Source organism: Rhipicephalus microplus, chromosome 5 (genome assembly GCF_043290135.1).
Source record: "Rhipicephalus microplus isolate Deutch F79 chromosome 5, USDA_Rmic, whole genome shotgun sequence".
Lineage (NCBI taxonomy): Eukaryota > Metazoa > Arthropoda > Arachnida > Ixodida > Ixodidae > Rhipicephalus > Rhipicephalus microplus.
Genome location: NC_134704.1, coordinates 209,434,783 through 209,458,818, shown reverse-complemented (window position 1 = coordinate 209,458,818; position 24,036 = coordinate 209,434,783). Strand labels below are relative to the sequence as shown.

At 46.5% G+C, this 24,036-nt stretch overlaps 2 protein-coding genes across 8 annotated transcripts in view; one reads left to right on the top strand and one right to left on the bottom strand.

Annotated features, from left to right (window-relative positions):
• Positions 1-24,036, top strand: part of LOC142818109 (uncharacterized) — a 495,850-nt gene that overhangs the window by 255,908 nt on the left and 215,906 nt on the right. The window contains exon 3 of one of the 6 annotated variants that reach the window (XR_012895588.1): positions 5,324-8,626. The exons of the other annotated variants lie outside the window; for them this stretch is intronic. The gene's annotated coding sequence lies outside the window, so the exon portion shown is untranslated. Of the gene's footprint in view, positions 1-5,323; positions 8,627-24,036 lie in introns of those variants that run through there. 6 annotated transcript variants of the gene reach the window in all.
• The window catches only part of LOC119173543 (uncharacterized), a 699,991-nt gene that overhangs the window by 503,068 nt on the left and 172,887 nt on the right, over positions 1-24,036 (bottom strand). For both annotated transcript variants that reach the window (XM_037424351.2, XM_037424350.2), the window contains exon 4: positions 9-147. In XM_037424351.2, coding sequence (XP_037280248.2) covers positions 9-147 — 139 coding nt within the window. The remainder of the gene's footprint in view (positions 1-8; positions 148-24,036) is intronic.

The window sequence follows — 24,036 nt, the reverse complement described above, 5'->3', positions numbered from 1 at the left end:
CAGCTCACCTGCACAGGGTCTCGTTGCGAACTGAGCGAAGAAATCGTCCGATGCTCTCGTACTGGAACAATGACTTGGCCACGCACTCGATGGCGAAGTTCAGGTGGAAGCACTGGCCTTGAGGCAACTGAGGCGCCGAGAAAACACCTGCGTGAATCTAATTTCTTAATTTTCATCACACACACACACACACACACACACACACACACACGCACGCACGCACGCACGCACGCACGCACTCACCAGCGTTACTGGATAGGGTGAGTAGGAAGCTTCGCGTGAGAAGGTGCCCAAAAATTGTCAACCACTCTGGTGACCACGTCACGTGACCTTTTCCGCGGTGCAGCAGGCAATGCGTGGAGCAGACGTCCACGACTAGCACGGCGTGCGCTGGGAAAGGATATTTTAAAGACGACATTCTTTCTTGGAGAGCTTCGAAGCCAAAAGTTTGGTCTGTCTGTCTGACTGTACGTTTGTCTACTTGTCTGCGGTAACAATCCCCCTAAAGACATTAAAAGATACATCAAACGGCACCCCATTTGCAGTGCCCACCAATATTGCTCAAGTTTAAGCATTCATACTTGTACGATTGTCAATTAAAAAGCAATTATGGCATACCTGAGGCATCATAACAACACGTCAATGTTTCATATGTGTTCATTCATACTACAAATGATGATATATGGTGTTTTTTGGCGCAAGGGCCATTTGATGGCCAAAGAGCGCCAGTTCATGCGACAAGGAATGTGGACAATGATCGTGATTAGCGGCTGTATAAGGGCCATAAAATTCCTCGCGGTAAGGCGGGTAAAAACATACAAGTAATAAAATCATGACCATGCCATGAAAGGTGTGTGTGGTATGAACAGATAACAAAAGTTGGTGATAATGAAAAACGATGGTGTATATGTATGGCATTAGCACAAGTGCCTCATCGGTTCATACCCTCGCGTGCAAGGGCCGTGAGGCAAGTGCTTTCCTGTGTAGCCACCGCAGCAAAAACCTCCCTGCAGAGGTCGTGCTACGGGATGCCCGGGTATATGATATGAAAATTGCGAATTTCTTTTAAAAATGCTAACAATGATTTATGACTAAAAAGCGGTTCCCTACCAACGAACATTGCAGGGTGTACAGGCATATGTTGTCGGTAGGGTAATGGAAAATGCTGTTTTCTTATAGTTTCTAAGTGTTTACACTGGATTAACACGTGAAGGACGGTTAATGGTTCACCACATCTGTCACACAATGGTGGATCGCCACCAGACAAAAGATATGTGTGTGTCGTGTATATGTGTCCTATCCTGAGTCTCGTTAGTATAACCTCTGTATGACGCGATTTTGATACCGGCAGCCAATGACCAAGGTGTGGCTTAATAATGTGTAGTTTGTTTTGTGTGTGTGTATCCCACTTGCTCTGCCAGTAGTTCCTGATGTTTCGTTTGAGAGACGGCTTAAGATCAAGGGCCGGGATTAATATGGGTGTAAAGCCAGTGCTTTTGTGGACGGATGCAGCAAGCTGATCCGCCCTCACATTGCCTTTGATCTCACGGTGCCCTGGCACCCAGCACACTACAACATGTTGTTTTAGTGTGTAGAGTGTGCACAAAATGGAGTAAAGTAAGACAAGGACCGGGTTTTTTGTTTTTTAGGACTGTGCAGAGCCGTTACCACACTGAGGAAGTCTCTATAAATTACTGCTTTTTGTATTTGTGATTGTTTGATGTGTTTAGCTGCCACACGTATCGCGTAAGCTTCCGCTGTGAAGATACTTGTGCCTGCATGTAGAGGGCCAGCATCCGAAAAGGAAGGGCCAACAGCAGCGTAGGACACAGAGGAGTTAGACTTAGAGGCATCTGTAAAAACCTCAGGACGTGTGTATTTGTGTTGAAGTTCCAAGAAGTATGTTCGAATATGGGCAATAGGCACATGTTTAGTAACTTCTAGGAAAGACACATCGCAATCTATAGTCTGCCACTGCCACTGTGGCGGGTATGCTACAGGAGCCATTAAACTGTGTTCAAGTGAGACTCCAGTTTCCTCAGCTAGACTCTTCAGGTGAACTGAGAAGGGCTGCCTCATCGAAGGCCTGTTTTGAAACATAAATGAGGTCGACAAATCATTAATAGTAGAGTATGAGGGGTGCTTTTTATCTGCTTTCACCTTAAGGAAATAAACAAAAGACATATAAGTTCTCTGCAGATGAAGCGACCACTCATTTGACTCAACATAAAGGCTTTCTACGGGGCTGGTGCGAAAAGCACCCGTAGCAAGGCGGATGCCCAAATGGTGCACGGGGTCCAGCATCTTTAAAGCACTTTGAGTTGCAGACTGATAAACAACGGCCCCATAATCTAAGCGGGTGCGAATAAGGCTTCGATACAGATTTATGAGGAATTGCCTATCACTACCCCAAGTAGTACGTGACAGCACTTTTATAACATTCATGGGTTTTAAACATTTTATTTTTAAATTTTTGTTGTGCGGAATGAAGGTCAGCTTGTTGTCCAAGATTAAGCCTAAGAATTTATGTTCGGCTTTGACGGACAGACGTTGGCCGTTCAGTCGAATGTCAGGTTCAGAGTGCACGCCTCTCTTTCGAGAGAACAAGACACACGTGCTTTTTTGTGGGTTAAGTCGAAATCCGTTTTCATCTGCCCATTTGGAGACCTTGTTTAAGCCCAGCTGAACCTGCCGCTCACACATGGCCAAGTTGCATGACTTGAAGCCAAGCTGAACGTCGTCGACATATGTACAATAGAACATATTGCGGGGAATGGACAAGTGCAAAAAATTCATTTTAATAATAAAAAGTGTGCAACTAAGCACACCACCTTGTGGCACGCCTGTTTCCTGGACAAATGTTTGGGAGAGCACACTGCCCAGACGGACACGGAATGTCCGGTTTGACAGGTAACTTTCGATTATATGAAACATTCTTCCGCGCACACCAAGGTGGGAAAGGTCTCTTAGAATTCCGTAACGCCATGTAGTATCATAAGCCTTTTCGATATCGAGGAACACAGAGAGGAAATATTGTTTATGGACGAACGCGTCTCTGATCTGTGCCTCGATACGAATAAGGTGGTCTGTGGTGGATCTACTTTCTCGAAACCCGCACTGAAATGGGTCGAGCAAATTATTTGTTTCAAGAAAATGTACAAATCGGCAGTTTATCATTTTTTCGAAGACTTTGCACAAGCAGCTTGTAAGTGCTATAGGCCTATAACTCGAGGGTAAAGAAGGGTCCTTGCCCTCTTTCAAAATGGGAATAACAATAGCCTCTTTCCAGGAGGTAGGAATAGTGCCAGAAGACCAAATAGCATTGTACAAACAAAGTAAGGTTTTTCGGGTTTCGTTTGGTAGGTTTTTTAACATTTCATACATCACACGGTCAGAACCTGGGGCAGAAGTACTGCAGGTGTTTAGAGATGTTTGGAGCTCAGCTAGATTGAAAGCTTGGTTATATGCCTCGTATCTAGTGGATTTCTGTTCGAGTTTCTGCTTTTCTATTCTTGTTCTGTATTTTTGGAAAGTGTTAGTATAGTGGGACGAGCTGGATACCTGTTCGAAGTGTGCACCGAGGAAGTTTGATCTTCCAAGGTATCACCCTGAGTGTTTACGAGTGGAAGTGTGTGTACTTGTTTTCCTGCTATCCTACCGGCCATGTTCCAGACTTTAGCCTCCTGTGTGTATGAATTAACCCCTGATAAAAACTTCTGCCAGCTTTCTCTTCTGGCCTGCCGACGCGTTCTCCTGCCTTGAGACTTTATTTTCTTGAAGGTTTCAAGATTTTCGGCTGTCGGTGAGTTCCGAAGCAGCCTCCAAGCTCTGTTTTGCTGTTTGCGCGCTTTTCGGCATTCAGAATTCCACCATGGCACACATCGTTTTCCAAGGTGTCCATTTGTTTGTGAGATGCATTTTGTTGCAGCATCAATCAAAAACGTTGTGAAGTAGTTCACAGCAACATCAATGTTCAAAGTACAGATGTCATTCCAACCTAGACAAGCGATAGTATGAAACTGTTCCCAGTCGGCTCTGTTTATGAGCCACTTGGGAACACGTGGTGGACACTCAGTTACTGTCGTTGTGCTCAAAACTACGGGGAAGTGGTCACTTCCGTACAGATTACTGACGACTTTCCACTGGAGTAGAGGCACAAGAGATGGAGATACTATGCTCAGGTCTATGGAGGAGTAGGTGTTATTAGCGAGGTTATAATAGGTTGGTTCTTTTCGATCTAGGAGACACGCGCTCGACGAGATAAGGAACTGTTCGATCAATCGACCTCGCGCGTCATACCGAGAGTCACCCCATAACCTGCTATGCGCATTAAAGTCTCCAAGGAGAACATAAGGCTCCGGAAGTTCATCAATTAGAGAGTGTAAATCGCGTTTTTGGAGCTGATAGCTAGGAGGAATGTAAATACTGCAGATTGTGATCAGTTTATCAAAAAGAACCGCTCGAACAGCCACTGCCTCAAGGGGTGTTTGGAGTTGTAAGTGTGTGCATGCTATTCCTTGATTCACTATGATGGCAACACCTCCGGATGATGTCATAGCATCAACACGGTTTTTTCGGAAAATAACATATTTACGAAGAAAATTTGTGTGTTTTAAATTAAGGTGTGTTTCTTGTACACACAGCACTTTTGGCGAGTGTCCATGTAAGAGTTCTTGGATGTCGTCAAGGTTTCTGAGAAGGCCCCTGACGTTCCATTGCATAATTTGAGTGTTCATGGTGAATGTGAAATAGTGCTGTGTGTACGAAAAGCGAGTGGCTGTTTAGACGGGGAGTTTGAGTTCACTTAACAGGGCCATCACCAGGCCCTGTTATTTGCTTTTTTGTTTTCTTGGCGCACTCCAAGGAGCCACGCCGCTCTTTCGGCACCAAGGGTGCCGATGTATCCATTGCCTCCTCGGAGGCACTGGATGCCCGCACATGCGGGCTGTTAGTTCGAATTTTGGGCCTCGCCTGGTGAGGGGAGGCCTTGAGACCCGAAGACTCTGGAGTCTCCGGTCTCTGTTTGGGAGTAGGCGGTGTAGCCTGGGCTACAGCCGCCTTGAGGGCAGGTGCCACAACCGCCGGCTCGGAATGCGCGGGCCGGAGGGGTGGCGAGGGCTGGTGCGGCGGTGCCCCCTGACGCGCCGCACCAGCGTATGTAGGTCCATAGAATGGAGCGACTCTTCGCCGTGCTTCCTTAAATGTAATATTGTCCTTCACCTTCAACGTAATTATTTCTTTTTCTTTTTTCCAGTATGTGCAGGAGCGTGAATATGCGGCATGGTTTCCTTCGCAGTTTACACAGTGTGGTGGTTGTTTGCAGTTCTCAGACACGTGGCCTAGGACTCCACATTGCGCACAAGTCTGGCGACCACCACAGGTTTTAGAGCCATGGCCATACCTCTGGCATTGGAAGCAACGACGAGGGTTTGGTATGTACGGCCTGATAGATGTCTTTGTGTACCCTGTTTGAATTGATTCCGGTAGTTTACTGGATGCAAATGTAAGTATTAAGTATTTTGTCGGTGTTTCTTTATTGTCTCTTCTGATGATGATTCTCTGTACATTAGTGACATTTTGGCTCTTCCACCCCTCCAAAAGTTCAGTCTCAGTCAAGTCAAGTAAGTCCATGTCGGATACCACTCCGCGAGTTGTGTTCATTGATCTCTGTGGTGTTACGGTTATTGGTATGCCACCGAAATCTGACAGACGGTCTAGCTTTTTAAATTGTTCTTTGTCACGGATTTCGAGGAGAAGGTCTCCACTAGCCATTTTGGTTACCTTGTATCCTGTGCCAAGAGTTTCGGTAAGACATCTAGAGACTAGGAAAGGAGAGATGGTCCTGGCTTGCTTTTCAGTTTTTTCACAGTGAATGACGTGGAAATGGGGAAAAGTTTCTGTTGGCTGGTTGAAGAGATTTATGTCGTCGGTGCGTACCCGCTTTAGGCCGGTACGATCAGATAGTAAAGGGAATGCGCCATGCATGCCGGTCTTATTTTTGTTCAGCAGCGTTGGCAGCCACCCACCACGGAGCCCAACAAGGGGACGCTGCAAGTTTACAGGTGCTGAAAGCTTGCAGACGTCAGCCGTACAACACTGCCATAACCCAATGCGCCTAGACCAAGGTAGGCTATTTGCACAGGGTTAACCCATGCCGCCAGGAAAATTGGAAGTAAACAGAAGAGAGTAGAAGACAGGACAGATAGATAGTCAGAGATAAAGACGAAGATGTAGGCAGAGAGAGATAGGAAAAGGCGACTGCCGATTTCCCCTGGGTGGGTCAGCCCAGGGGTGCCGTCTACGTGAATCCGGGGCCAAAGGGGTGTGTTGCCTCTGCCAGGGGGCCTTAAAGGTCCAATCACCCAGCGTCGGCTCAACCCCCAGGATCCCCTTTTCCCCGGACACGGCAAAGCCACGCACGGCTAGGCGTGGAAGGGAGTAGAAACTCCCCCGTTAGCTCGGGTCCGTGGGGTCGCTACACACCAAACGCCTACTTGCGCAGGCGCCCCTGCGGAGATTTTTTCATACTACAGAAGGCACACACTAGTAATTCTAAGGACCGTAGCGTTTATCACGCTGCGCTGACAGTGCAACGCGATGCTAAAAAACTGGCAGATCACACGTACAGTGGGAAGCGATGATATGCTAAACATGAATGAGAAATGTTGACATGTCAGTTTAAAATCAGCATTAAAGTTACGAGGAGGAGGTAAATGATGCCATACATGTCTTCCATGCCATGATTATCATGTTTGGATGTGTAGTTCACCTTCGTGATCTATTCTCGTCACGTGATACCAAATTTAGTGTATGTGGAGGTCGCGAAACGGCCAACAGCGCTATGATAGCGGTATGTTGTTAAGTTTTTACATGACGCGCGTCTCACGATTATCATATTTGCACCAGTCATATATTTCGTCATCCACTTACGTCACGGAAGACCAAATTCGGTGTATTTGGAGCTAGCAAAACGGCTATTAGCGCATCATGAAAGACCAAATACAGTAAAATGTAGCGTTGACGCGCGCGCGCGCTGAGCACAGAGACGCTACGTTAGCAAAACGCGAGCAATAGTCTGGCGCCAGGCGCGACCAGCGTCCGTCGGCTCGGTCCGACGGCAACCGGCGCGACATGCGACATGCTGCATTTCGCGCCAGTGCGCTACCCACACAACACTGAGTCTCCCTCTTTTTGTGACGGAAAGACGCCGGACATGCTGAAACGCACATACGTCAAAGGAAGGCAGTGCGGCGCGCGCCTGCGAGTACATGGCAGGACCGGCGCCTCGCGTGGCACCGCCGGCGCGACCTGACGAAATGAACGACGGCGAGCACGTGCACCGCGTCATGTAGAAATATAATAGTGCCTTGACTGTGGCATGTAGTCGTGTTCTCACTTGACACGCATCTCATGATTATCATGTTTGCACAAGTCCCATACCTTCGTCATCCGTTGGCGTCACGTAATAACAAATTTGGCATAGGTGAAGCTAGCGAAACGGCCGCGAGCGCATCATCAGGGTGGCGTGTAGTAATTTTCTCGCATGACACGCATCTTATTATTATCATGCTTGCACCAGTAACATACCTTCGTGATTTATTGGCGTCACGTAATACTAAATTTGGTATAAGTGAAGCTCGCGAAACGGCCGCCAGTGCATAATGAGCGCGGCGTGTAGTGATGTTGTTACATGACGCGCATCTCATGGTTATCATGTTTGCACCAGTCACATACCATCGTCGTCCATTCACGTACTCTAATACAAAATTTTGTATATGTGACTCTAGCGAAACGGCCGCAAACATATCATGAGCGTGGCATGTAGTCATGCCGTTACATGGCACGCATGTCGTGATTTTCATATTAGGATCTGTCACTTGTGTTCGCCATGCAATCATGCCATACCAAGGCAGTTTTGCAACATGCCATGCGAATGAAACCACCTCAAGAGCTGCAGGAACATGAAATGTAAATCATCACACACATGTCGTGATTTTCATGTTATGAATTTATTTATTTATTTATTAGAATACCCTCAGGGCCCGTAGGGCATTACAGAGGGGGTGGGTACAACATATACAACACACAAGAAAAAAAGACAAAATAAAGAAACAAGTATCAGATGCGCAAATCAGGAAGGCAACATAAGTCAACTAAAAATGTATAAGAATTCAAGCACATACAAGACAAAGATAGATAATGGAAACTGCATATAGTTACAAGCATTGCTGAGAAATTGCAGTCTTGAATAACAAAGGGTCTGTTATTGATACAACGGAAGAGGGAAGGTGGTTCCAATCGGCGGCTGTTTTCGGTAAGAAGGCTGCTGAAAAGAATTTGGTGCGGCAAAACGGAATGGCAACCTTATGCTGATGATCAATGCGCGATGAGTGGTATGACGGTTGTGCAATGAGGTCTCGCTTCATTGATGGATTGTGAAAAAATATCTTATGAAAAAAATGCAGTCGCGCCAGTTTCCTCCGGACAGTTAAATTGGGTAGGTCAAGGTTAGATTTCATTTCTGATATGCTAGCAGTACGGGAATAATTAGAACAAATGAACCGAACTGAGCGGTTCTGAACAGATTCTAACGCGTTAATTAAATTTTGCTGCACGGGATCCCATATAGCGGACGCGTACTCATGCTTTGGGCGAATTAGTGATCGGTATAATAGAATTTTGAGGGACAGCGGAGCGCGAGAAAAGTTGCGGCGTCAGTATCCTAGCGTTCGGTTAGCGTTATTACAGATGTAGGTAACATGCGTGTGCCAAGATAGATTGTTGGTAATGCAAACGCCGAGGTACTTATATGAAAGACATGCTGGAGGGGAACGGCGTTAATTCTGTAGGTACAGGGGGGAGAAATAGATCGCAGGGTTATTGACATGAATTTAGATTTGTTAGAGTTGAGAGTCATAAGCCATTTATTGCACCAGGTTGAGACAGTGTCAAGGTCTGACACTGTCTCAACACTGTTTCAATAGACAGTGTTCAATTGACACTGTCAATTGAAAATATGTTCTCTATACAGTCATGGTATGCCATACCAAGTTTGGCATTGATGCCATTATCGAAACCGCCAGGAGAGCTAAAAGTCGCAGGTGGCTCCATAGATAGATAGATAGATAGATAGATAGATAGATAGATAGATAGATAGATAGATAGATAGATAGATAGATAGATAGATAGATAGATAGATAGATAGATAGATAGATAGATAGATAGATAGATAGATAGATAGATAGATAGATAGATAGATAGATAGATAGATAGATAGATAGATAGATAGATAGATAGATAGATAGATAGATAGATAGATAGATAGATAGATAGATAGATAGATAGATAGATAGATAGATAGATAGATAGATAGATAGATAGATAGATAGATAGATAGATAGATAGATAGATAGATAGATAGATAGATAGATAGATAGATAGATAGATAGATAGATAGATAGATAGATAGATAGATAGATAGATAGATAGATAGATAGATAGATAGATACGCCTAAAGTCACCGAAGTTCGCTAAGACGCTTTGCTAAGACGACACGGTGGTGGCACCTGCCCGTCGCCTTGCATTCTACTCCTTATCGCCTCCGAGACAAGCGCGCATCTTTCTCCACTGGCGCTCACACTTCCTTCGTTTTCGAACATAACCGCCAGATGGCACTGGTGTCTAACGTGAGTTCTAGATAATTATACTACGAGACATGAATGCGCACATAGAAGATATAGATGGGTATACCAACCCGACAGGCAAAATGATCATGGATATGTGTGAAAGGCTTGATTTGATCATTTGCAACAGTACCGAGAAGTGTGAAGGGCAAATAACATGGGAGGTAGGAAGGCTTCAGTCGACGATAGATTATGCACTGATGTCACTTAGGATGTATGATAAGCTCAGGGGAATGCACATAGATGAAGGTGGCTCCAGAAGTCTCGGTAGCGATAACAAACGTATCAAGCTAAGTTTTGGAAGAGGAGTGAAAGTGAAAAGGAGACAAGATGAGCAACTACAGGAAATTTTTTTATTCAGAAAGGCAAATTTTAATAGCCACTAAACAAATTGAGAAAGTAATCACGGAGGATAATAAGACAGTGTGGACATACACGAATATAATTAGACTCTTTGAGCTAGAGCTTGCTAAGACGCGTAACAAGTCACCCCGGAAAAGAAGACACAAGCCCAAAAGTTGGTGGGATGAGGAAGTTAAGAGAGCCATAGCAAAACGTCAGGAAGCCTCTAGGGAACACAGACATGCTAACAGCGGGGTGAACTGACAGATGATGTTGAAAGAAAATGGGCAACCTTTCTAAGCTGTAGAAGGGATGCATCCCTTGTGATGAATGAAAAGATTAGAAGGAAGGGAGCTCAGTGGCTGGCAGAAGTACATTAAAAAGATAGAAAGGCAGCTGCGAAATTTTGGAACCATCTAAACTCCCTAAGAAATGAGACGAGCCTAGAGCAGAGTTTTATAACTACAGCCCAAGGCGCTAGGCTAGAAGGGGACGAAGCTATTGAATATATAAGAACAAGGGTGACAGAAAAGTTTCAACAAAGAAGTACTTTATGCACCACAATAGACAAGGACGAATCAAGTGGTGCAATGGCTCCATTTTCACAACAAGGGTGGGAAATGGCTGAGAAAAGGGTTCCTAGTAGCACATCAACAGGCCCAGATGGCATTCCAATCAGGCTGACAAAGACATTAGGTCCGAAGTCTAAGCAGGCTTTGAGAGAGGCAGTGAGCACAATAATAATCGATGGTGAAGTTCCCGATGGATGGAAACTTAGCAGGATGAGCATAATCTATAAAGGAAAGGGGGACAAAGCTGACATAAACAAATACCGTCCTATAACAGTGACATCAGCGGTCTACATCCTGGCGATGCAGATTAGAAAGGAAAGACTGCAGGCGTGGATAGAGGATGAAGGGGTGCTGGGGGAACTGCAGAAAAGGTTTCGGAAACACAGGAAGTTGGAAGACAATCTGTTCTAACTGACGCAGTGCATCGAAATAGCAGAAAAGGAACACAGGCCCCTGTGGCTAGCATTTTTGGATATCAAGGGAGCGTACGATAGCCTGGTTCAAGAGGAATTGTGGAGAATACTGGACACACTAGGCGTGGAACATGTAGTCACTAATCTTTTAAAGGGCATTTATAAAGGTAACAAGGTAGTCATAAAGTGGGAAAAACAGGTATCCAAGCCTGCAGAGATAAAACGGGGGCTTAGGCAGGGTTGTCCCTGTCACCTTATTTTTCATGATGTACCTACAAAAATTAGAGGCAAAATTAAACGGAAGTGGACAGGGCTTTAACCTCTCTTTAGTCAAACAAGGAAAACTTATTGATCAGGCACTACCAGCATTAATGTACGCAGATGATATAGTGCTAATGGCCAACAACAAAGAAGATTTGCAGAGATGGATGGACATCTGCGGTAATGAGAGAGATAGGTTAGATTTTAGATTCAGTAAGGAAAAATCAGAAGTCATGATTTTCAATGACAACGAAGGTACTGAGCTTAGAATACAGGAGTTCACGCTAGAGACAACAGATAAATACAAATATCTGGGCGTATGAATAAGCAATGGGACCGAGTATTTGAGGGAACACGAAATATACGTGACGATTAAATGTAACAGAAATGCAGCAGTCATGAAAAAATAGGGCACTGTGGAATTACAGTAGGTATATTGTTGTGAGAGGAATATAAAAAGGGTCATGATTGCTGGGCTGACGTTCGGCAATCTGGTCTTGTGCATGAGATCAAAAGTTCAAGCAAGATTAGAAATTAAGCAACGTGGAATAGGTAGGCTTGCTTTAGGAGCTCACGGGAATGCACCAAATCAGGGAGCACAAGGTGATATGGGATGGACATCATTTGAGGGCAGGGAAGCTAGCAGCAAGATAAAATTTGAGAAGCGATTGAGAGAAATGGCGGAAGAGCGTTGGGCTAGGAAGGTTTTCAGCTACTTGTACATGAAGAATGTCGATACAAAATGGAGAAAGCGAACCAGGAAGTTGACTGGTAAATACCTCGAAAACAGCAGGTGGCCAAACCAAAAAGAACTATTGGTTAAGAAGAATGTGAAGGAAACGGAGACTGACATGTGGAGAATGGGCATGATTAAGAAGTCTGCACTAGAGATCTATCGAACTTTTATGCAGGAAATTGCCAAGGAAAGGATCTATGATAATACTCGGGGTAGTTCTCTACTGTTTGATGCCAGGACGGGAGTACTGCGAACTAAGACATATCGGGCCAAATACGAAGGAGTAGACACAGTATGCAGTGCGTGTGGAGAGGAAGAAGAAACTGCCGAACACTTGATAATGTTCGGTAAAGGGCTTCACCATATAGTTCAGGATGATGTTTAAGAGTTTTTCAAAGCAGTGGGGTTTAGGGACCGGAAGGGCAAAATAAACTTTAAGCGGATAGACTTAACCAGAAGGAGGTTATCTGATTGGTGGCTAAAGTCAAGGCACGAGTGAAAATTAAACTCTTCACTGAAAAGTACGAATTCTCAAACTCACTTCTTATGGAAAAAAAATAAATATAGTTTTTGGTTCATTAGGTATTACGGCTTGGTGGCGCCAGCCACCACCCGATCTAAAGGGTACAGGCATATTCATCCATCCATCCATCCAGTTCAGTTCAGGCTGTCACGGTGGATGGACGTGTTTTTGAGCGCTCGAGATCGACTGCGCAGATAAACATTTTCGCATGTTTTGAGCTTGTCTTTATAATTATAAGGCAGTGGTTGAAATCTTCGTAGCATTTATTTTATGGTACGGCTTTTTCGGGGGCTAGTTACCAGGTATTTATTAGTTATTGTGGGTGTGTGTGTTTGAAATACTTTTGTTGTTTTTTTTTCTTTTGCCACTTCATGGGGGAGGTGCGCGTACATTGAACACGCAAACTTTTGTAGTAGAGCTTAGACTTTCTTTTTTTTCGTAGTGCACAGCTCGAGTTTAGTAATTATCGAGTATAGGGACAATTGGTGTCAGAAAGACATGGTTAAAAAGACTGTAAAGTGTTCAGGATGTGGAATGGGTTTGAAAGTGGACCCAAGCGTAGAAGCGGATGGAGAAGAGGCTGACGCGAAGTATAGGCAATCTGAGGTCGAGGAAAAAATGGAGAAAATGATGGTTGCCCAGAGTGAACTGCTGATGATTATCGCTGAGCTCGAGACTGAGTTGGCGACAGAGCAAGAGAAAACGAAGGCAATGGGAGATAGACTGAAGTCCGCCGAGGAAGCACTAGCGAAGCTGAACAAAGAAGCGGCCTACGGTGAGAACAGTAGGGAACCGGCAACCAGAACGGTGGAGAAGGAAGAGCAAGCAAGTTCGCAAAAAACAGGTTTAGCCGGTTCAACCGTTGCAAGGCCCAGCTTCATCGAGATAGTGGTGGGGCTGGGAGGGGACAAAGCAGTCGGCGTCACAGGTGCAGGACGCTCCAGCTGAAAAGTCACAGCATGTGATAATCGCTAAGGACTCAAATTTAAATCGATGTACAGAAGCCATCAAAGAGAGGGTAAGAGGTGACAAGAGGGTAGCAGTAGGGGCGTTCCCAGGACGCAAGCTTGAAGCAGTCATGAGGCCAGCGAGCGCAAAACTCAAAACTACAGCTGATAGACGAAACCTCGTGATAATTTCAGATGGTTTAAACGATGTCTTAAATGAAGATACAGCAGGACTAGCAGCCACACTGGTGAAAGGCGTCGATGACATGCGTGCCACTTCTCCTAAGGTACAGGTAGTGATATGCACGATACCGGAGGTACCGGTGCGTGATAGCAACCTTCAAAGAGCGGTTGTCAACGCAAACCAAGAGATATGGCGGATGAGTCGAGAGAAAGGCTTTGAGGTGGTGGAAATAAACAGAAAGGTGCATAGGTGGGGTGGTTTTCCACGAGACAGAATTCACTTCGATGGGCAGCTAGGTCATGAGGTGGGTTGGCGACTTGCAGGACACGCAGTAGCTCTTTTGGGGGGCAAGCGAGCCCTTCAGGGTGCAGGATAGCTAGTGACGAAGAAAACAACCAGGGAGACTCTTCGACAGGTGGTATGGACACATACGATTCCAAAGTGGCACCAATATTTAAGATAGGTAGAGTCCGGGGCAGAAATAGACGTAGCCACGAGCGCCGAGCCAATTCAGACATAGCGTATATTAACATGCAGGGTGGTAGGAACAGGCTGAAGTGGGAAGAGATAGAAGAACAGCTAAGGGAAGAGAGGCCGATGGTATACGGTTTTGTAGAAACAAATCTCAGGAACATGGAAGAACCTCCGAACAATCCAGACTATGCGTGGGATTATTGTAATATAGCAGAAGGTAGCAGAAAGGGGGGTGGTATTGGGGCATTCATTCATAAAAGTACAGACTGGAAAAGGGTCAAGCCGGAGTGCAAGGAACATTTATGGCTAAAAAGAAAAGTGGCAGGTCAAATGACACTCCTTGGTTTCGTGTATTTGTGAACGGGAGCAAAGGCCAGAGAGGAAAACCAGGCAATGGTAGAGTGTATATCAAATGACATTCAGGAGTTAGGGAGAGAGTGCGAGATAGTTATACTAGGAGACATGAATGCGCACATAGAAGATATAGATGGGTATACCGACCCGACAGGCAAAATGATCATGGATATGTGTGAAAGGCTTGATTGGATCATTTGCAACAGTACCGAGAAGTGTGGAGGGCAAATAACATGGGAGGTAGGAAGGCTGCAGTCGACGATAGATTATGCACTGATGTCACATAGGATGTATGATAAGCTCAGGGGAATGCACATAGATGAAGGTGGCTCCAGAAGTCTGGGTAGTGATCACAAACGTATCAAGCTAAGTTTTGGAAGAGCAGGGAAAGTGGGAAGGAGACAAGATGAGCAACTACAGGAAAATTCTCATCCAGAAAGGCAAATTGAAATAGCCACTAGACAAATTGAGAAAGTAACCAGGGAGGATAATAAGACAGTGTGGACATACACGAATCTAATTAGACTCTTTGAGCTAGAGCTTGCTAAGACGCGTGACAAGTCACCCCGGAAAAGAAGACACAAATTCAAAAGTTGGTGGGATGAGGAAAATAAGAGAGCCATAGCGAAACGTCAGGAAGCCTCTGGGGAACACAGACATGCTAAGCAGTGGGGTGAACTGACAGATGATGTTGAAAGAAAATGTAAAACCGTTCTGAGCTGTAGAAGGGATGTATCCCTTCTGATAAATGAAAAGACTAGAAGAAAGGGAGCTCAGTGGCTGGCAGAAGTACATAAAAAATAGATAGGCAGCTGCGAAATTTTGGAACCATCTAAACTCCCTAAGAAATGAGACGAGCCTAGAGCAGAGTTTTATAACTACAGCCCAAGGTGCTAGGCTAGAAGGGGACGAAGCTATTGAATATTGTCGCGGGTTGTAAATTACAGGGGGTTTATTTAAAAACACGGACAGTGGAACTTATAGAGACGCTCTCAGAGAAGGCCGCTAGGATTGTCGTCTTCTTCACTTGCCTGCGCTGCGCCTCTCGAGCAAAACCACCTTCTTCGTTGTCGTTGCTATGTCGCCGCTAAATGCCGCTATGCACGCGGCATTACCCTTCCGCCAGAGTGAGCGTCGTCCCGATGCTCAACAGGTAGAGAGGCAGTCAGCGGGTGTTTACATCACTGAGAGTGGTAAAGTTTCATGCGGACCACGTGCACTGTCTCAGGCAGATGCTGGCGACGTTTCGAACAGGACGAGGCGTCGGGCACGACTTCATAAGTCGTGCCCGACTTATAAGTCGTGAACAGGACGAGGCGCCGGGCCCCAGTCGTCGGGCACGACTGGGGCCCGGCGGCACGTTAAGGATGCATCGCCCTAACTGGCTTCGTTTCTTCGTAACGCAGCTCGTCGTGCTTTCCTGGCAGCCTTTCCCGGTTCGGATCGAGAGGCAGCCCGTCGGTGTTCTACAGGATGCCGGCGTTCCGCACCCCGGACCTGCAGATACGCTCAACAGTGACTACAGTTTCCACGAGGATGGCCGTGATGGCTGCATGCCTGCACAAACAGTCTGCGCAGAATCATCTGCGCGGCAGGCTCATCTTTGGTGGTACGGCCCGCGCATGGATCGGACTTACTACGTGCTATCTGCAACCAGCATATTACCCTCCCCCTTGGAAAAGTCTATAAAGCCTGGTGAAACCATCGCCGCGACTAGTGGGCCCGGCGGCACGTTAAGGATGCATCGCCCTAACTGGCTTCGTTTCTTCGTAACGCAGCTCGTCGTGCTTTCCTGGCAGCCTTTCCCGGTTCGGATCGAGAGGCAGCCCGTCGGTGTTCTACAGGATGCCGGCGTTCCGCACCCCGGACCTGCAGATACGCTCAACAGTGACTACAGTTTCCACGAGGATGGCCGTGATGGCTGCATGCCTGCACAAACAGTCTGCGCAGAATCATCTGCGCGGCAGGCTCATCTTTGGTGGTACGGCCCGCGCATGGATCGGACTTACTACGTGCTATCTGCAACCAGCATATTACCCTCCCCCTTGGAAAAGTCTATAAAGCCTGGTGAAACCATCGCCGCGACTAGTGGGCCCGGCGGCACGTTAAGGATGCATCGCCCTAACTGGCTTCGTTTCTTCGTAACGCAGCTCGTCGTGCTTTCCTGGCAGCCTTTCCCGGTTCGGATCGAGAGGCAGCCCGTCGGTGTTCTACAGGATGCCGGCGTTCCGCACCCCGGACCTGCAGATACGCTCAACAGTGACTACAGTTTCCACGAGGATGGCCGTGATGGCTGCATGCCTGCACAAACAGTCTGCGCAGAATCATCTGCGCGGCAGGCTCATCTTTGGTGGTACGGCCCGCGCATGGATCGGACTTACTACGTGCTATCTGCAACCAGCATATTACCCTCCCCCTTGGAAAAGTCTATAAAGCCTGGTGAAACCATCGCCGCGACTAGTGGGCCCGGCGGCACGTTAAGGATGCATCGCCCTAACTGGCTTCGTTTCTTCGTAACGCAGCTCGTCGTGCTTTCCTGGCAGCCTTTCCCGGTTCGGATCGAGAGGCAGCCCGTCGGTGTTCTACAGGATGCCGGCGTTCCGCACCCCGGACCTGCAGATACGCTCAACAGTGACTACAGTTTCCACGAGGATGGCCGTGATGGCTGCATGCCTGCACAAACAGTCTGCGCAGAATCATCTGCGCGGCAGGCTCATCTTTGGTGGTACGGCCCGCGCATGGATCGGACTTACTACGTGCTATCTGCAACCAGCATATTACCCTCCCCCTTGGAAAAGTCTATAAAGCCTGGTGAAACCATCGCCGCGACTAGTGGGCCCGGCGGCACGTTAAGGATGCATCGCCCTAACTGGCTTCGTTTCTTCGTAACGCAGGTAACGAATCAGCATTGCCTCTATGCTAAGCGTACTAGCTCTCGTGCATTGTTTGTGCTGCCGGGCCCACGGCGAACGCTTGTGATAATATATGACTGTACATGCATGCTGATGAGAGTACTTTTGTTAGCAGGTGATGTCGAAACTAATCCCGGCCCCGCTACCAAAGCGTCGGGCGACTTACTTGAAATGCTCAAAGTGTTACAAAATGGGCAGTCAGCTATGATCGAACAATTAACTTCCATTAAGGAGACGCTGTCCGAAAACGAAAAAAAGTTTAATGACATCAATAACAGACTCTACAAGATTGAATCCGACCTTAAGTCAATTCAAAGCATCAATCTCAAGCTTGAAAATATAGAAACAGTCACGAACAACTGCGGTGTTCAGGTATCTCAGCTGACTGCTCGCGTTGAAGATATGGAATGTAGATCTCGCCGATGCAACCTAGTGTTCTATGGCCTCGCAGACAAACAAACGGAGACGTGGCGCGATTCAGAGGAATTAATCATCCAGCATTGCGAAAAAAATCTTGATATAACAATTCAAGCACGCAACATTGAAAGGGCTCACAGGCTTGGCGCTTTTAAAGACAGAAAGAATCGACCAATAATTGTCAAGTTTGCCCATTTCAAGGACAAAGACCACATTCTTTCTAGGGGCGGCAAGCTGAAAGGCACTGTCTACGGTATAAGTGAAGATTTTCCTCCGCATACGCGCTTGGCCCGTAGGCGCTTGGTTGAATTCGGCAAGGCTCAAAACATGCCCATCAAACTGCGCTACGATAAACTTATCTGTGGTAACAAAACATACGTATTTGATCATCCTACTCAGACTGTTGTCGAGTACAAACGTTAGCAACTAGCAAAGAAAGTCGGCAACCCAGATAAGCCTTCTAAACATGATGTATCAATTCTTTACAGTAATATTCGTAGCCTCATACCGAAACGTGACGCCATAAGCAGCCTCATTTCATCCTCTTCTAGTAACGTCGTACTAATCACCGAAACTTGGCTCAATTCTCTGGTCTCAAGTCCTGAGCTCTTTCCCAACCTGCCTGAGTTCGATATCTTCCGCAAGGATAGGGACAGCTCTCGCGGTGGCGGTGTACTAATAGCCACTAATCGTCAATTGCAATGTTCCCTTGTAAGCGTGCAAACGCCTTTAGAAATGTTGTGGGTCCGCAGCCACGCAACCACGCCGCATATGCTCATTGGCGTCTGTTACCGTTCACCCAATTCTGAAAGTTCGTTTGCATCTGATTTTCATGACGTATTACATGAGATAACGCTTACTAATCCTAGTACTCCCATCTTGCTTTTTGGCGATTTCAATTTTCCTTTCATTGACTGGTCCAAGCTATCCACCTGCCAAAACACAGATAATGTCTCCAATGAATTCTTACACACGTGCTTAACGTTTGGTCTATCACAGCTTGTCACTTCTCCTACGCGCACAACCGATCATTCAAGCAACGTTCTTGACCTTCTGCTTACGTCACATCCTGATAACTTTTCTTCTCTTTCTTATATTAGCGGTCTCAGTGACCACACCGCGATCCACACTACGTTTCCCGGTAACATGATAAAAAAAAGCGTCAAATCGAAGAAATTACTGACTCTTTACGACAAAGCCGACTATGTCGCTATGAACAACGACTTAGCAGCCTTTTATAGTGAATTTTCCTCAACTTACGATCAACAATCCACTGAATCTAATTGGGCTTTATTTAAATCTAAGATGCAGGACTTGATCAAACTTTACATTCCAACAATCACTATATGTGAAAGATCTCGTTCTCCCTGGTTTAATGTCAATATAAAACGTATGAAAAATAAGAAGAAACGACAGTTTCGTTCTGCCAGGCAATCGAACTCTCAACTAGCCTGGGACAAGTATAAAAGTACAGCCAAAGAATACATGGCATTATTGGCATTGGCAAAGAGAAACTTTTTTTCAACCACACTACCCAACATGCTTCGGGACAACCCACGCCGCTTTTGGAAAATAATGAAACCGGATGATAAAACTACACTTTCTCTTTGTGACAATTCTGGATCCCCTATTGCCGATTGTGACGTTCCATCTGTCTTGAACTCTACATTTTGTTCCGTTTTTACTAACGAAGCTAGCGGAGAACTTCCTGAATATCCGCATTTTGCTTTTCCGCAAATGCCGAAGATTGAGTTCAGCTCAGAGGGAATCGTTAATGTAATCAATCAATTAAAAAATTCTTCATCATGTGGTATAGATGGCATCAATGCCAAAATTCTTAAAAATACTAAGCATATCTCTGGTTCCATACTATCAATCATTTTCCAACAGTCGCTCGATACAGGTGAAGTCCCATTGGACTGGAGAATTGGGAAGGTCATTCCGGTCTTCAAGAAGGGCGATCGTTTATCTGCAGGTAACTACCGCCCCATCTCGCTCACTAGTGTTTGTTCTAAGATCATGGAGCATGTCATCTTCTCTCATGTTGCCAGCTTTTTATCATCTGCAAGTTTTTTTTCACCCAAACCAGCATGGCTTTCGTAAAGGTCACTCCTGTGAGACCCAACTAACATTATTCCTGCATGACATCCATCTCCACATAGATCGTAACATCCCAGTTGATACACTGTTTCTTGATTTCGAAAAAGCATTTGACAAGGTGCCTCACTCTCGTCTCCTACTAAAAGTCTCGCGTCTAAGCCTTCACCAGTATGTTTTCAACTGGATCAAAGCATTCTTAACAAACCGCAAACAATTTGTGCATGTTAATAACCTTTCTTCCAACCTCTCCCCAGTTCTGTCTGGCGTGCCCCAAGGTACCGTCCTCGGGCCTCTCCTATTCTTGATATATATTAACGACATTCCACTTTCTGTTCAATCTAATATTCGTCTTTTTGCCGACGATTGTGTCCTTTACCGTCCAATACATAACTCTACCGATGTTTCTTCCCTACAGCATGACCTCTTACGCATTCAACAGTGGTGTAACACTTGGCTGATGTCTCTGAATACGAATAAAACATTGCTCATTTCTTTCCATCGTCGCAGAAACTACGCACCGGCTACTTACACCATCAACAACTGTCCTATAGCTGCTACTAACTCAATCAAATATCTAGGTGTCCATCTTACGAGCGACCTATCATGGGATGACCACATAGATCACATAGCTTACTCCGCTAACCGTGCCCTTGGTTACGTACGCCGCAACATTTTCATGGCACCACCTTCCGTTAAACTACTCGCTTATATCACCATTGTCAGACCTAAACTTGAATATGCATCTGCCGTCTTTGACCCCCACCAAACAAATCATATTAAAATTCTGGAATCTGTCCAGAACCGAGCAGCCAGATTCATTGCTTCAGATTACTCCCGTTACTCCAGTATCTCCAACCTACAAAACCAGTTAAAGCTTCCTACCCTCGCTTTTCGTCGTCATATTGCACGTTTGTGCCTTTTTCACAAATTCTTTCATTCAGCCACACGTGACAACCAGCTCATCCAACCAGTCCATCGAGGCCATCGCAGAAGTCATCCAAACGCTGTAATTCCGCCACGTGCTCACACCACATCATTTCAACAGTCATTCTTTTTGCGCACCGCCCGAGACTGGAATGACCTTCCGGAAGAGGCGGCTGTCATCCGGGATTCTGCGCGCTTCAGGAATGCCATACAAGCAGCAGACTCAACTGCATCTTAACCATTACTTTTGATACCGCCTTTCATCGCCCACCCCTCATGTAAAGTTCCATACGGAACCTTTGAGGTTATAATAAATAAAAAAAAAATAAAAAAAAAAATAAGTCACGTCGCTAAGACGGCGCAAAACCTTGTAGGGTCCGAAGTATCGGCGTAGGAGTTTCTCTGAGAGGCCTCTTCGTCGTACAGGAAACCAAACCCACCCTCTATCTCCTGGTTGATATATGACGAATCGATGGCGAAGGTTGTACCGTTGGGCGTCAAGTTGCTGCTGGTTCAATATTCTGACGCGGGCAAGCTGCCTTGCTTCCTCGGCGCGCTCAGTGAAGTCTGCGGCGTCTGTCTCTGAATCATTGCAATCGTAAGGCAGCATGGCGTCAAGCATTGTCGTAACTTCTCTGCCATGAATTAGCGCGAACGGCGTCATTTTTGTTGTTTCCTGGCGTGCCGTATTGTACGCGAATGTGATGTACGGCAATATTCGGTCCCAATTCTTGTGTTCCACGTCGACGTACATGCAAAGCATGTCAGCGATTGTCCTGTTAAGTCGTTCTGTGAGCCCATTTGTTTGTGGGTGGTAAGCAGTCGTCTTCCTATGCGCTGTGCCACTGAGCGTAAGCACAGTGCGCAAAAGCTCGGCTGTAAACGCGGTGCCTTTGTCTGTTATGACGACAGCTGGAGCACCATGTCTCAGGACAATGTTCTCAATGAAGAACTGGGCCGCTTCAGCTGCAGTGCCACTCGCGATTGCCTTGGTCTCCGCGTATCGGGTGAGGTAGTCCGTCGCTACTATAACCCATTTGTTGCCGCTGTCCGATGTTGGGAATGGGCCCAGCAGATCCATTCCGATTTGAGAAAACGGCGTTTCTGGCACGGGCACAGGATGTAATAGCCCAGCGGGTTTGACAGGTGGTACCTTGCGCCGCTGACAATCAATGCATGTTCGCAAGTAATTTTTAACCTCTGCTGCGATTTTTGGCCAGTAATATTTTTCTTTGATGCGTGTCAGTGTTCTTGTGAAACCAAAGTGGCCCGCAGTGGCTTCGTCATGGCAGGCTTGTAATATTTCGCTGCGGAGAGCTCCAGGAACTACCAGCAGATAGCTTCTACCTTTTGATGAAAAATTCTTTTTGTACAGAATTCCGTCCCGTAAACGGAATGACGATAAGTTCTTCGAAAACACTCTTGGTGCATTGGCGGCCCATCCGTTCAAGAATTCTATAAGCGAGTTGAGCTCCCGATCATCTTGTTGTTGCCGAGAAATGATAGCTGCATCAACTCCTAAAAAACCTGGGAAATCATCATCCTCTACAGCCGGTGATTCAATCGGAGACCTTGACCAACAGTCCGCGTCTAAGTGTTGCCTTCCGGACTTATAAACTACGGCCATGTCGTACTCTTGGAGCCGTAAGCTCCATTGTGCTGAACGTCCAGATGGGTCTTTCATGTTGGTCAACCAACAAAGAGAATGATGGTCGCTTACGACTTGGAAGGCGCGGCCGTATAAGTACGGCGGAACTTCGCAACTGCCCAAACGATGGCCAGACACTCCTTCTCCGTTGTTGAGTAGTTAGACTCAGCGCGTGTCAACGTTCTGCTAGCGTAGGCGACCACTCTCTCCATACCATCTTGGCATTGGACAAGAACAACACCTAGGCCCACATTGCTGGCGTCTGTATGGATGGCTGTGAGTGCATTCTCGTCGAAGTGAGCGAGGACAGGTGGAGTTTGTAGACGCTGTCGCAGCTCGTTGAACGAAGCTTCTTGCTCTTCACCCCATACAAATGCAATGTCTTCCCATGTAAGGCGGGTGAGTGGAGAGGCGATGTGTGCAAAGCCTGCTATAAATCGCCGGTAGTAGGCGCAGAGACCCAGAAAACGCCTGACCGCTTTCTAATCAACAGGCCTCGCGAACTTTGCGACGGCTGCCGTTTTATCCGGGTCAGGCTTCACACCTTCGCGACTGATCACGTGTCCCAGGAACTGGAGTTCTTCGAAGCTGAAGTGGCAGTTTTCCGGTTTGAGCGTGAGTCCAGCGGACCGTATGGCTTGAAGAACTGACAGTAGCCGCTTTAGATGCTCTTCAAACGTGGCCGAAAAAACGATCACGTCGTCGAGGTACACAAGGCATGTTTTCCATTTCAGGCCGGACAGAATGGTATCTATTAGTCTCTGAAACGTGGCTTGGGCTGAGCATAGACCGAAAGGGAGGACTTTGAATTCATAAAGCCCGTCTGGCGTCACGAATGCGGTCTTTTCTCGGTCGCGCTCATCTACTTCTATTTGCCAGTATCCACTTTTAAGGTTCATTGACGAGAAGTAGCGCGCACGCCGTAGCCTGTCCAAAGAGTTATCAATCCGTCGTAATGGATAAACGTCTCTTTTTGTAACATGGCTCAGCTTACGATAATCGATGCAGAAACGCAAGCTGCCATCTTTCTTTTTCACGAGAACCACTGGCGATGCCCAAGGACTCTTCGATGGTTGGATTACATCATCCTCTAGCATCTTCTTGACTTGCTGCTGGATTACCTCACGTTCTTTCTGAGCAACGCGATATGGGTTCTGTCGGATCGGTCTTGCTGTGTCTTCCGTAATGATGCGATGCTTAGTCAGAGGCGTTCGACCCACTCGTGATGTCGATGAGAAGCAGTCCTTGAACTGGTCGAGCAGCTTCATAAGACGGCATCTTTCAGTCGGTGTTAGACTCGAACCGATATCAACTGGTGGTGTATGTGGAGGTGATTGAGCTGTGGCTTCCCCTTGCATTAGAAGACAGTCGTGAGAGTAGTCGAGCTCTTCGAGGTACGCCACAGCCGTGCCTTTACCGATGTGCCGGCGCTCATTCGTGAAGTTGGTCAGAAGCACCTCAGCGCGCCCATCCACTAAGCTGACGATGCCGCGAGGATGGCGATGCCTTGGCGAAAAAGAAGGGCAGTGATGCGTTCGGCTATGGC